This window comes from Poecile atricapillus, chromosome 12 (assembly GCF_030490865.1).
Source record: "Poecile atricapillus isolate bPoeAtr1 chromosome 12, bPoeAtr1.hap1, whole genome shotgun sequence".
In the NCBI taxonomy this organism is placed as follows: domain Eukaryota; kingdom Metazoa; phylum Chordata; class Aves; order Passeriformes; family Paridae; genus Poecile; species Poecile atricapillus.
Window position 1 is genome coordinate 7,894,473 of NC_081260.1, and position 14,075 is coordinate 7,908,547.

Sequence of the window (14,075 nt, forward strand, 5' to 3'; positions counted from 1 at the left end):
AGAGCTCAACTTACAGTACACTGAGTTAGTAGCTCAGCAAACATACCTCTGGGCTACACTTCTCAGAAATCGCTGGCACTTGCTACATCTACATCTCCTGAGACAATCAGCTTCTGATCAAGAGGTTCCAAAAGGAAGAGCCTGCCAGTTGGGCCATTGCCTGAGTGCTGGCAGCCTATTGGAAGTGACCTTGTCCACCCTCCATCCTGCTGAGACTGGATGCCTGGTCACTGTGACTAGTCTTCCTGGATCAGCCTGCAGGTGTATTACAGGAACAATTTAAAGACAACACCCTTTTTGGGAAAAAATAGAAACAAATTGAACTAAAAATCCATACAGTTAATAAAAGTTAGTGTTCCCCTGCATGTCTTAACCACTTGCCTTAAATCTATTTTGATATCTATATGCTCTTTATACATAGATATGATATCTGACAAGAGCTATTACACAGCTGGCAAAGGGTCTACAGTCTCTTGGATGGGCACTTATAGAAAACGGTATCATACAAACTGAGCACCTTTTTTCAACCAGGTAGCAACAGAAGGTTGTACTTTGCAAGTTCCCTCACCTTCTTCTGCACTTAGATCTTCACATCTTGGCTCTCAATCAAAAAAGTCCTTGAGTTTTTAGACTTTTATATCTCTGTTACCTTGATTAACAAATAGTTCAGAGCTTTGACTACTTGTTAACATAAACAGTATCTCTCATAAACCTACAAAAGGTTTTGGTATGGGCAGCTGTATCTCTTCTCATGAGGCTCCATTAATTTCATCATGGCTATTTGCAGAATTACTCACTGATCACACCTTATCTGGGTACATCCTGGACATTATAATCTGCTTCATACTTCTAAACAATTTTGTGAAAACATTTTTAAAAAGTAAAACAGTGTGTCCCTATCCATATCCACATAAATGGACAAAATAGTTTTTATATTTTATACATAAAAATACAAATCAGCACTATATTGTATTAACAGAAATTACTTTGCGTGGGCTTCTGAAAAAAGCTTCCTCATTCTCCATATACATGAACTTTTGGGCTTCTTCAGTACAACTTTATTTTACATTAATACCTGGGAGTATTGAGGAGAGTGTAAGACATAATTCATAAATTTACCACCAACTGTAATGATGGCATTTCACAAAGTGCCTGTAACACAAGTCAGAAATTCTTTTTATTCCTCATTCACACTAGTATTGCAAGAAAAGCCTCAGAAAGATACCATCTCCATTCTGCTTCTTTAAAAAAACATGCACAGTATAAAAGTAATGCTGCTCTGCAGCACTTTGCTGTTGTTGTTAAAATACAAGCTCTTATGCTCCTCTAAATGCATTCTAGCACTAGCTACCAAAGATTCAAGGTCAACATTTCTCAGCTTTTACACCGGCAGAGCTTTCCTCCATAGGATCTCTACTATATCATATTTATATACTAAAAATTTCAAGTCAGATTCAAGGGGATCTTCTTGTTGCCTTGAATCCCAACAGATGGAAAATATTACAGCAGCAATAATCCAGAGTGCTATAGAAAATCAATAGTAATTACTGGGTTGAGATACGGACTCAGGGTAGGCAAAGAAGCAACTGCAATCTGTCTCTAAGCAGCTCAATAGTCAACACTCAGCTGTAAATGGCCTGTGCTTGGGTTTTCCAAACACCAGCAAAACCCTACATTTCATCAATATGCTCCTAAGAAGCCAACAATGGCTCCTCTTGCCAGATAACGTACAACCACCATGTGGTCAGACAGATTTAGTCACTGCCCCTTGATTTTAAACAATCAGTAGTATTAGTTTCTGCATCCTTGTGCTGCCTGGATGACCAAATAAGCTTCCACCCTTTTCACCTTTTCTTTGTAGAAGGATTTGGCATAAAAATGGGAAAGAGAGGCTGGAATCTGTTAGAGTCCAGACCCATGGACAACATCAAAGCAGAGGAATTGTGAGCAGCATAGAACTTCCTCTTCTAACCTCATGATCGTGTGCTACCACAGCCTCTGTGCTTAGTCTTCACCCTGCTTTGACCCCGGTCCATAAGCAATTTGGAAATAACTAATTAATGTGGAAGACAACCTCCAAGCTGCTGACACTCCTTTAAAGTGAAAAAGGGAAAAAGTCATTCCTTTTATCACAGTAATAGAAAAGAACCTTGAGAACACCTGCTCTAACAACAGTCATTCAGATGGGTTTGTAACAGGTACACATCCAGTATCTCTAAGCAATGCTGCATGTTTTAATAACACAGTAAAGAACTTTAACATTCAGTCCCTTTTTTTTGAGTGAAACTTAGAACGCAAGAAAGTGACTGTGCTTCAAACTATTTTTATTTACTTTACATACCAGTAATCTGATACTTAAAGCTAATTCTTCAGACTTCATTCCCTATGTCAACACCAGATCGATTTCCATAGTTACAGGCTTCATTTGTAAGCACTTTACATGATTAATTCAGAGTCAAATGTAAAGAAAATTACACTCTGATTCTTGCTTTAAGTTGCAAATTCTTAGCAGTCCCTATTTTAGCTTTTATGTCATGAGGTTTTTCAAAAAATCTCACAAAGGCTGGCTCATTTAATAAGGATGCCAGAATCTGTTCAAAGGCAAAAGACCATTCATGGTTCCCTTCCAAACTCTGTGCTCTACTGCTTTCAGTCTGCTCAGAGCTGCTTTCCTCCTGCCTCTCTCCAGGCACTTCAGCAGCCATTTCTGTAACATTAACTGGACTTTTGACAGGTGATATGGGACTCTGCAGTCTTCTGCCAACTTCTTCCATTTTCAACAGGAGGCTGGTCACTGCTGCGATAGTCTGATACAACAGTTCCTCCTCAGGATCCCCATGGAACAGATTGTAGAGAGTTTTAGAGAACTGGATGAACTGAAACTGAGGAGAGATATAGAGGACACTGTTCAGACAAGAGCAATACAACTGTACTGTTTCACTACCTGTTGTATTCTCAGTCCAGTGCCTGCTGCTGCCTGGCACCTGATGCAGCTGCTTTAATGATAGCATGGACTAGCCCTGAGAAACCTATGTGTGTCTCAAAGCCCCTCTCTTGATACAGTACAGCAGTTTTAAAAAGCTACAGTCTAATGATTGATGTGAAGACTTGAAATTAAAGGGATCCTACAAATCCTTTAGATTTAAGTCCTGTAACAGGACTTAAAGGGTAAACTTTCAAGACAAAATAGACTTAAATAAGACTCAGACAGTTTACCTGATTCATTCTTGGCAAATCCTTGACGCTTTCTTTTTTAAGAAGTTCATCTTGCCATTGTTTCAGATATGTCTGAATACCAACCTTCCCTTTCCCTTTTTGAAGGGGAAGAAGTGGGGGAAAAAAAAAGTTTAAAAAAATGTCAACAAACAAACAAAGAGCTTCCCATGAGGGATGATAAGCAAAAGAACTGCCATCTTCAATGTCATTCCTTCTCAAGAGCGATGGGGCCAAGAACTACACAGAATCAGAATTTACTTTTGCCCTTTTGCTCCCACAGCTACACTTATGTAAGAGGATAGAATGTTAACAGCGTGTTGTAGTTGATGGTATTTAACATACTCTGTCACCACACACTTTCCCAGCTCTACTCTCCCAAAAAACAAGTTACCAAATGTGCTATCAGGATTCTTTTACCTTTTCCTGGGCTGGTCTTCAAAGAATCACTTTCAAGATTATCCCCAACCGATGAAACTACAATTTAGGGGGAAAAAAAAATATTTCAGAAAAGAGGACCAATATTTTATTTCCCTTATCAAAAATTCCTTCCTTAAGGGGCAAGACACAATGTTCTCAGCACAGATGAAATCAAGAAGAAACCATATGGTAAAATTCTGCATCTATTTTTATAAAAATAGAAGCCACTGTGAGGCAGAAGATCACAAATGAAACTGCTATCAGTTAAATAATCCTTATAATCTTCATGGTTCATTGAAGAGCAGCAGGAACAGTACCTAAATATTGTCTACTTTGGGCAGATTTTAAAAACCAAAAAAGGATCTATCTTCCCTATAAAAATCCCACAGATTTCAGGAGTATTTGAAACAGATTATTTTATCAACTCCATAAATTTACTAAACCTTTTTTAGCTCACTTAGTCTAAAATGAAAGCAAAGAATTTTTAAAAACTTGCTTATGTGCCTCAAAGTAAGTATGGATTTGGTATTTTCATTCTTGAAGCAGGAAATACCATTCCTTTATGCCTAGGATGCAAAAATGAAACAGCCATCACTTCAACACCACAATAGACTGCCTACAATGCTGAAAAATGTCTACCAAATACATTTCCCTATTTCCAGGTAAACACCCACAGGCCTTTGAATTCAACCATCTGATGAGGTATCCATAAATTCTCCACAACTTTATTAAATTTTAACTACCTACAGAAGATCTTCACAAGGGATTCTGTTAACAGGAATATGATTTAGTGGACTTACTAGTTTTCAGAAGAGAGCACCCCATTTTTCACACGGTAACTAATAGATTCTTTCTAGTATTCTGCAGGCAAAACCTCACACTCTGCAGCTTACCACTGAGCTGGCTGAAGTAGATCAGTTCTTCTTTTGAAAGCTCATCCCCTTTGGAAGAGTTTAGAGATTCTACTTCAGTAAAAGCTGCAATAAATGATTGAATAACGTGAGTTCATGGTTAATGCCCAGGCATTACCAAAGCAGTGATAATGATGACAAAAACCAGAGGCAGCTCTCCCCAAATGCCACTGTTTCTCACTTACCTGGAGGGATGTGCAACTTAAAAAGAAGCTTGAGTTTGTCAGTGAAGCTTCCATTATACATCATATCTGTTAGGGGAAAGGACAGTCTATTCAACTGGACCAAACTTTAAAACACCCTCTTAACCTAAACAAATACAACCTAGGGAGGTTGGAACTGGATATGTGCCCTACCTTACAGGGAATATAATTAGATACAAAGCTTAATGAGCGTACTGTCACCTGTGGCTGAGCCTGGGGTTAGCCTACACTGACGAAAGAAAACTATTAATGTCTATGACTTAACTAAAATAAAACCACAGCACCAAACAAATATAGCACTAATGTCTTAGCATTTCCCTTGAAGTTTTGTTTCCTGAACAATAACACTTTGAAAACAAGATGAAAGAAACAGAGCAGTAAGCCAAGAAAACTTTCAGTTCCCCAGAGGTATAAGGCATTGGTCATCCTGCACAATCTGTGTATAAGATGACTTAGTATGAAAATTTATCATAAACCAAACAGGCTGGACAGTGAGATCAGACCATTCTTAATTACTGGATATTTTGATGGCCAAGCCATATGTAAACTTAATCTCCAAGAGGGAATTATTCTGTCTAATAAAAATGACACTATTTGACACTGTGTTAAGAGACTAAGTCTCCTTAGCTTTCTGTGTAGTGCAGGGAAGGTGATATACCCTAGGACTAGTGCTCGTGTATGTTTTGTTGCCATACCAAGAACACAGGCAAATTGTTTGAAGTTTATAAGGCAGCTGGAGCTTTCATCCATCAGTCGGAATGTCCACAGGGCCAGGGAGTCTCTGTTTGCACAGTGTGACCAGGGGCTCAAGAGACGGCAGAGAAGCCTGAACTGCTCACAATCAATCCGGTACTGGTCAAGGTAGGGCAGACTGGCATCATGATGTTGCAGGACAGGACTATTTGCACTCCAGTAACAGGAAAGAAAATGCTCCTTCTGCAAAGCAAAGGTAGAACATTAGATTTTAGGAAAAAACAAGTCTCTCTGGGTGATAGGTATGAGGAGCTAACTATATAAGCAATAGTACAGCTAGCATGTAAAACATATAGTGAGTCTAACCTTTATCTCTATTTATTAAAACCATTTCAAAGCCTACTGTTAAGATGGCTGTTTAGTAAGTGCAGAAAATGGCAAATTACCTTGAATAATTCATAAAGCTCTTCAAGATCACTAGGACTGAACTTTACCTCTTGAGACACAACACGTAGCTGAAACAAAATTAAGAAAAAATTAATTTATGTGTCTCCCCTCCTTGGAATAAAGCCTGTAGAATAAAATTATGGAAGACTTAATATTACATTCGGAGACACTGTTTGCATACTCCAGGTTTTGGCATGTTACTATTACAAGTAAGAACAGCATTTCTTCTAAAAAGTAATCAGAAGATTATAGATTAAAATAAATAATTTCTCAAAAAAGAGAAAAGCTTAAGCCTAGTCATGTTACTAACATACATGGAGCCTACACTACGAAACCCAGGAGATAAAACTCAATTATTTATAACTACATAACACATAGCTTCTTTTAAATGGACAAATGCATGTTGAGCTCTCAACAGTGAAGCTGAATCCTCATTTTTATAAATTATAAAAAAATTGTTCACAGCTTTTAAAAAACAAAGTTTGGTATAAGACCAGATTCCTACTTCACAATATATATGTATTGTAAAATGAATTACAACAATATCACCTTAGCATAACCACCAGCAATTAGTTTCTGTTGCTATAAGCCACATACACTACAGAAAGAAGCACTGGGTGGTGGACAGACAAGTATTATCATAAGGTGTTGGAAATGAGCCACTGAAGAAAATAGGCTAACAAAGGAAGCTAGTCATAACCTACACCTTCATTGGTGTAGAGCAGTCTGAACTGAAAGGAAGAGATAGGCAGATGGAGAAGTGCCACATTACGAGACATTCACACACAACATAAAAAAAAACAACCCCTGTTGAATGCACTACAATAACCTCTTCAGTGCTGCTTCCCAGAGCAAAAATGCATGTGCTTAATTGTTTTACTGTATGGTGCTCGATGCCTCTAATAGAAAAGTATTAACATCAGCAGACAGAAATACAAGTCAGCCTGTTCCAAGCCACACAAAGCGTCAGAGGTACGCCAGCCTTTAGAAGTGGTTTGCAATGGTATTACTTGTAACAAGACCAGGAGGTCATGATGTGATTTAAAGACTGAAAATACCATAGGCCAAGCCTCAGTTAACAGACACCCTGCAGACATGGGGGAGTTCTACATAAAGTAATATATAAATTTTATATAAAAACATATATTTGGCCCTGGAAACTGCAGGACTTGTCAGAACCTTCCAAAAGGGAATGAATTTTATCAAGGAGAAGGCTGACACTCTTCCAAGTCACTCACCACGTTCTGCTTGGTCATAGTTTCCAAGGTCTGGATCACATAAAGCCTGTTCCTGCAGCGCAAGCTCTCAATATCCTCATAGCAAATATCACCGTATCTCTAAGAAGAAAAGCATCATTCAATGCAATCAACTGTTGGGAGACACATCTAAACAAGTATTTTTGTCTTTCTTGCATCTAAGCACAATACAGGCATGGACACAAAGGAAGATCACAGAAACTCTGAGGAAAAAATAATTTATTAGAGCACTAACACTCTCCTTAACCAGTATAATTTTTAAAAGAGTGTTTAAAAGTGTTTCAGAGAACAACGGAGAAAGAAGAAACTGGAGTAGTTTCTTCTGTGTTTTTCTCTGAGTAGTTTTCTCTGTGTGGGAGGACAAAGAAAGGGATTTTACTGTGTGTTGGCTCTATACCCAACTCTGCTATCACATGGTGACTACTACTGCAAGACAGCAAAGTCTAAGATGTGCATGTTGTCAGGGACTGAAGTTCACTCCAGTGTAATTAAGAAATCAGCTAAGTAATTTCTGAATCATTCCTGGCTTCCTCTGTAATTTCTGAAGGACATGAAAGGTGTCTGCGCATTGGAGTGAATAAATGCATTTATCTTCAAGGAAAAGTGGTATAGGGAGGAAAAAACTAGAAACAAATTACCAGAGAAATCTAAACAATTAAAATTTAAATAGAAACTAGGAGATCAAAACAGAACAATTCTTTATCAAGACCACATCAAATTCATTAAATTTCCTTTTATGAAGAAATTCAGTAGATTCAACTTCTCTTCTGTAAGTTTTTTGACACTTTTCAGCAGCACAAGCAACCAGGAAGACATGGCCTAACCACGACCACCATGCACCACAGACAAAACTGCTTCTAATAACAAGCTCTGAGAACAAATGAGTGATAAACAACCAAATTAGGCAGGACTTCCAGAAGCTTTTCCGCAGTGTGTTTGTCCCCTTATGAGCAATGTCCTTTAAACAAGATACGAAAAACTGCAACACAGGCAGAAGAGTTTGAGCACATTAACTTTGAAGAAAGGTTAAAGGAACTGGTTTTTTAAATCTAGAAAAAGAATAGATCTGGAAACTCCCTTTTGGGAGAGCAAGCTGTTACGACTCATTCTTCTCACTTAGTCATGATAAGGCTGGACTCAAACTGAGCAGCCTGATCTAGCTGTCCCTGCTCACTGCAAGGGTGTTGGATTAGATGGTCTTTAAAGGCCCCTGCCAACCCAAACTATTCTATAATTGATTCTGTGACCAGACTTGAAAGGGTAAATGATGAACAACCATCTAATAGTAACAAGGAACTATGGAGAAACCACAGCCAACTCTCCTCAGTAGTACTTTATGAACATCTGAGAGAAATTATACTAGATATTTTCCCATGTGGGCAGAGAAATCCTACAATTGACTAAAGTTTTTACAGATTTTCTTTTGTGGAACTGTTTTAAAAACACTAGACTTTTTAAAGGGCGATCTGGGTGGATGCTGGACAGGAAGCTGAACAGGACAACCTGTTGAGTTTTCTTCTACAGCTGTATTTCTATGTTCCTGTGGAGACCACTACTAGTATCCTTCTGGCTTGAAACGCAGTGGAAGCAGAGAGAAAGTGCATCCCTGAATTGTAATTCATTCACTGGTCTGGCTCCTGAGCACTGATATTGGGCAATGGCCTTAGTAAGAATATAAAAACAATATATAATGAAAATCTGAATTAATTTAATGTCATAAAATGTTATACAGTCTTGCATTTAAAAATGTAGTTCAGTTTCATTCCTTTAACTCAAGCACACAGGCAGATTCTCTGGTAGTCTAATCATGCCTGATCTGCATGTGTGCATGAGTTAAAGGAATTAAACATTTTAAAATTCAACTCCATACCTTTTCACTTAAACTTGTTTCTTGTGAACACCTGTATAAATAACAATATTACAGGGAATATCTCTGTTCACGTCTTTATAATTTGTAACGCATTTGAAGAATGACAACTCTCCATTGCAGCAATCTTCTCATTTCAAATCTTTTTTTATTTTATTACCACAGTGCTATGAAAATAAAACCCTTCACCAGACCGCAACTGTGGTGAGAATAACTGTCTGGTCAAAATGGAAAGCAGGAAATTGACTCTTACTTTGTATGATCAGTTCTCAAATATGAAACACTTGCCAGCACTGAAGAAACCCAGTTTCAACTGATGACAATAATTTGCATAAGAAAAAAGGGGCTGTGAGATAGAAACTGGGATATGGGCCTAGGAACAGGGCTGTGGAAGATTCAAGTTTAAAGATCTGCCCAAAACAATGTTCAAAAGTCCTATCAGAGACTATTGATTTGGTGCAGTCTCCTGCAGAAGAAAGTGAGTTTTTGTTTTTCAGTCATGATCCCACCTCTGTAAAAGCTTCAACTTACACTTCCAAATGCAATATACAGCACTTCATTATTTACCATTTCTGGTCTCTATTCTGCAAGTATTCATCCTCACCTTGAGCTTTCAATTTTTTTTTCAAGAATCTTACAGTATTTTCCAAATATGATTCTTCAGTATAACATTCTTGTAAAACAATACTATAGCAGAACAGACTTTTGTATGATTAGCCCAGTGCTACAGAGACAGTTGCAAGCAAAACTGAGTTTCTGTTTCTTGACATTGTTCACCCCATTAAAAGCAGCACCCTCTTCTTAGGAAAAAAATCAAAGAAGACAGTTTCTAAATTGTACAAATTACAGTTAGTTAATCTTTTCTGAGTGTCAAGGTCAGGACACTTTTTCTAAAGAGATGTACTTTTTTTACTAAACACGACTGTGAATCAGAAAACAAAAGAAGTATCACACAGATAAAAGAAACCAGTTAACAGAAAAAGCAAACTGTGAACTTATCTTTTCTCTCAGCTTGCCTTTCACTTCCAGTGGGCTGAGCAGAAACCTATCTACAGATAGATTAATGCATTGATTCACATGATGGGAAGAGAAAAAAATGTCTCATAGAGATCTGGGGACAAAAATGAGAAACTAGATTTCCTCCCCAGTGCAGAGCTCCAAAGCTTAATATTGCAGAAAGTGAACTTGCAAATTGAAAGAAAATACTAAATGAGCATAGCTGGTCTTCCTCACACAACACATCTGTAGATGCCATTTAACTCATACCATAAACTACTAAAATACACAATTTCCCATATATATTATGTCAAAAGTTACCAGTATCTGCAATGTGCAGTAATCAATCTCCAATTAGTATAACACAAAGGCTGTCTCTGTATTTTGTCATTTACTTAACATACTAATAATAGGGATGCGGGATGGTAATACATGACCTGTGATGAATCTTGGGAACTCTACTCAGAACTGACTAGAAAGAACCTTCCTGGCACTTGAAAACCCAAAACAACAGAAAAGCAAACCTATCTCATAACCTATAAGATTTTCAGTGAGGGTCAACAAAATACACAGCCAAATTTCTACTATTCCAAACAGCTTTTTCTACCCTAGTTTGTACAATGCAACTACACTGTTTCAAAGCAGCCCATGAAACATTAAAACTGCACAGGATGCGAAAACATGCCCACAAGAACACATACTTCATTTGATTCTCGGATCAGATCAGTGATGTCCACTTTTGGATGGTCACTCTTTGTATCACTGAGATTGGAGCCCTGCTGCACAGCTGGAGGTAAAGGACTGTCTTTGTTAGTGACACTGTCAAAAAATCTGCACAAAGCAAACATATGAGAAATCAGCGGGAACCAGTTTATCACAATAAAACAGTAACATTGGTATCTACTGAAGAAAAAGCATGCAGAGAATAGGAAAAAACAGTATCAGTCAGTAGCATGTGCTGTAATAGTAACAAAGATACACAAACATGGGAACTGCCCACCCAGAGAAGGTTGTAGAGCTTCTAGCCTTGGGAGTTTTTAAGACTGAGCTTATGTCATCTAGTGGTAGCAGTAATCCTCTTTTGAGTGGGAAGTTAAAGCAGACTCTTTCCAAGGTCCCTTCCACTTGGCATTCCCCTGGTTTCCTAATCCATATAGCAAGGTTGTGCAAACTGGCACAGAGAAAAAAGCTGGTCTTGAACTGTGAACAAGACAATCTTAATTCCCCCAGATGTATAAGCCAAAGACATGCCTGATCTGTACCTGCTTATCACACCTACAGAACCAGCCTAAATAGATCCAGTGGGGAGGCCAGATTTTACAATAAACACCAGACTGCATGGTCTCATAACAAAAACAACATTTTCTACAATAATTCTGTAGCTCCTACGCCATTCAAACATGCAACATATAAAAGCCTCACTAAACAGAAATTCTTATTATCAGTTATTAACAGTCACAACTCATTAAGTCCTATAGCACAGTAATTTTACTGTTCTAATCCTCCATGATACACAACCACAGCATCAACAAAAGAATTTAGTTAATGAAGAAAAAAAATGTACAAGTTTTGTTTGCAGTATGTCATTTTAAAGCACACTTCATGTTGCTAAAATAGAACAAACATGACCTCATGATTGAGGTCATCACATTTTTTTGGTCTTATTTCTGTTTTAAGCCATTAACAGCAGAGGATTCAGCGGCCTAAACTACAAGAACTAAGCTGAAGAACTTGCTGCCTGTAAGTTGATGTCTGGAACAGTCAAAATGTGCTTTAGATCATCTCATGAAGGCAAGCTGCCTTCCAGACATGATACAAATTCAAGGTAAAAAGCACATTGCTTTTTCTTTAAAATTCACAAAATAGTTATGGTTTTATAAGAACTTGAATATAGGATGGGATTTTCAGAGGATCCAAGTCCACCCTCCAGCCACCTCTTCCAGAATTTCAGCCTAAGATGAACACTAACCCCTTTGAAGCCTTTGGCAATCTTGGGATGTCTCCTCAGCTACTTCAGAATGACTTATCTAAATGCAATTATAGCAGCTGCTATGTAGCCTGAAAGAGAAACAGTTACACTAATACCTGTTGAGAATAGTGACTGCTTCTGCATCATCCTTACAAGTGAGCAACTTCCCCATGTTGTATTCCAGCACTGCAAGGCCCAGCTGCAAGATTGCCTTTATTCCATCATAGAAGAAACAGTCCACCACATTGACTGCACTTTCAATTGGCAGCACACTGATAAAAAGGGTAAGGAACCAGGAGAGAGAGACCGAGGAGAAAAAAGTCATGTCCGTCATATGGTCTGTCAACTGAGGCAGGTGAACCCTGATGAGCTCCTCAAACACTGCCTGATCTACCAAGGCACCTGCAGGGAAAGGATAACAAAACCACCACCCAAATCTTAACATAGAGAAGCACACTTCTCATAGCACCAGCCAGAAACAAAGTTCCTGTCCTAGTGCAGCTTTGTAGAAGCACACACAGGCCCAGTTGCACAGAACCATTGGCTCCTTCCCCCATGCTGGAAGCTGTGCTTTCCATGCATGGGGCCAGAGCCTTGAACATGCTTGAAGTGTGTTTGCACTTTGGTGAGTGCATGGTTGCTTCCACTAACTCTCCTGACAGCCAATACATTCCCTCTGTAACAAGAGAGACTTTGCACCCCATTTTCTTCTAACATATACACCTATAAAGACTGCATATGAGATCAAAGTCCAAGTCTGGACCTGAAGTAACTCCTTTTCCCTTATCTAAACTGGCTAAGTTTCAAATAAATAGTATGAATTGCAGTTACAATTCCATAAGAACAGTATAAAAGTCTAGAAATATTATATTCTTAGAATACTGACAATATCTGAAAATCACATCCATGCCTATTTAAGGAGGAGTCACAGGATGCTCTCTGTAACTTCCATTTTCTACTCCACAACCAAAACAAATGCAATGGTTTCTCTCCACTTGTCAGTCTTCAGCTCATTCCTTACATTTGTTCTTAATGAAGAATCATTGGCATTCAGTATAGCTGGACATTCAATTAAAGATAGATAAAAAAGCAAATGGATGTTACCAATGATTCGGCGATTGAAATAATCAGGAAGCATCCTTTCACACACAGCAACCAAAAGCCAGAATGCTTCCTCCTCTTTAGCATACAGCAGAAGCACTGATGTCAGAATATTCATTGCCTGCAACATTCAAACAGGAAAGGAAACATTTAAGAGAAAAGACAGTGAAAACACAACTGGTATTATTTCTTAGAACTTGTGTTTCTGAAAGAACTTTACAGCACATTTTTAAAGTGCTGGGATAACATACAGCCATATCCAGGACAAGAGTTTTACTTCTATGTTATTAAATACAGAACAGAATATGTAAAGTTCATAAAAATATTTTTAAGTGCTGTATGTCTGGTTAGAATGCAAATGCACGTATTAAGTGGACATGACAGCATTTATAAATTAACTCAAGTATAATGTAAAAACTCATTTTACACAATGGCATGAAATAAGCAAAGTAAGTGAACCACTAAGCATGAAACTATTCCACATTTCTGTGACAGATTTTATGAGGTACTACCATACTGCCAACATGAGCTAGTATTTCAACAACCAAACTAAGACTCTAAACTGCTATACCTGACAATATCCAATTTGTGGATTCCTGAATGCATAAGCTGTAAGAACTCTCCTGAGAGCAGAAATTCCTGTGTCACTTTGAAAAGCAGGATGCTCAGGTAAGGAGCGACGCAAATCTCGTTCAATTTCGTCAGTAGCCAAAGTGCACGTTCCTAAGGATTTTTCCACCAACTCAGTGTAATAACCAGGGTTGGATGCCATATCATTTACAGCACCTGTAAATTAATACATTGCATTGCACAGTATTAGAGGACAACAGTAAAGCAGTAATTTGTTTGCAATTTGTGTAAAAATTTTGGTGATTACTGAGGTACCTCATTAATTTCCAGATATTACTGAAGTAATGTGTCAGAGTAATTCTGCTGAAATAAATGCACTCACTCAGCAATGAAAGTTGCTGACTCCCAAATGATGACTCCCAAAATGAA

The 14,075-nt window shown here is 38.1% G+C and overlaps 1 protein-coding gene across 2 annotated transcripts in view; it reads right to left on the reverse strand.

Moving 5' to 3' along the window:
• Window positions 1-2,303: 2,303 nt before the first annotated feature.
• TBC1D8B (TBC1 domain family member 8B) overlaps window positions 2,304-14,075 on the reverse strand; it is a 29,218-nt gene continuing 17,446 nt past the window's right edge. For both annotated transcript variants that reach the window (XM_058848042.1, XM_058848043.1), the window contains 12 exons: window positions 13,648-13,862; window positions 13,080-13,197; window positions 12,092-12,377; window positions 10,708-10,837; window positions 7,126-7,224; window positions 5,887-5,955; window positions 5,443-5,683; window positions 4,730-4,795; window positions 4,527-4,610; window positions 3,634-3,690; window positions 3,217-3,311; window positions 2,304-2,882 (listed from right to left, as the gene is read on the reverse strand). In XM_058848042.1, coding sequence (XP_058704025.1) covers window positions 2,472-2,882; window positions 3,217-3,311; window positions 3,634-3,690; window positions 4,527-4,610; window positions 4,730-4,795; window positions 5,443-5,683; window positions 5,887-5,955; window positions 7,126-7,224; window positions 10,708-10,837; window positions 12,092-12,377; window positions 13,080-13,197; window positions 13,648-13,862 — 1,871 coding nt within the window. In that variant the 3' untranslated portion in view covers window positions 2,304-2,471. The remainder of the gene's footprint in view (window positions 2,883-3,216; window positions 3,312-3,633; window positions 3,691-4,526; window positions 4,611-4,729; window positions 4,796-5,442; window positions 5,684-5,886; window positions 5,956-7,125; window positions 7,225-10,707; window positions 10,838-12,091; window positions 12,378-13,079; window positions 13,198-13,647; window positions 13,863-14,075) is intronic.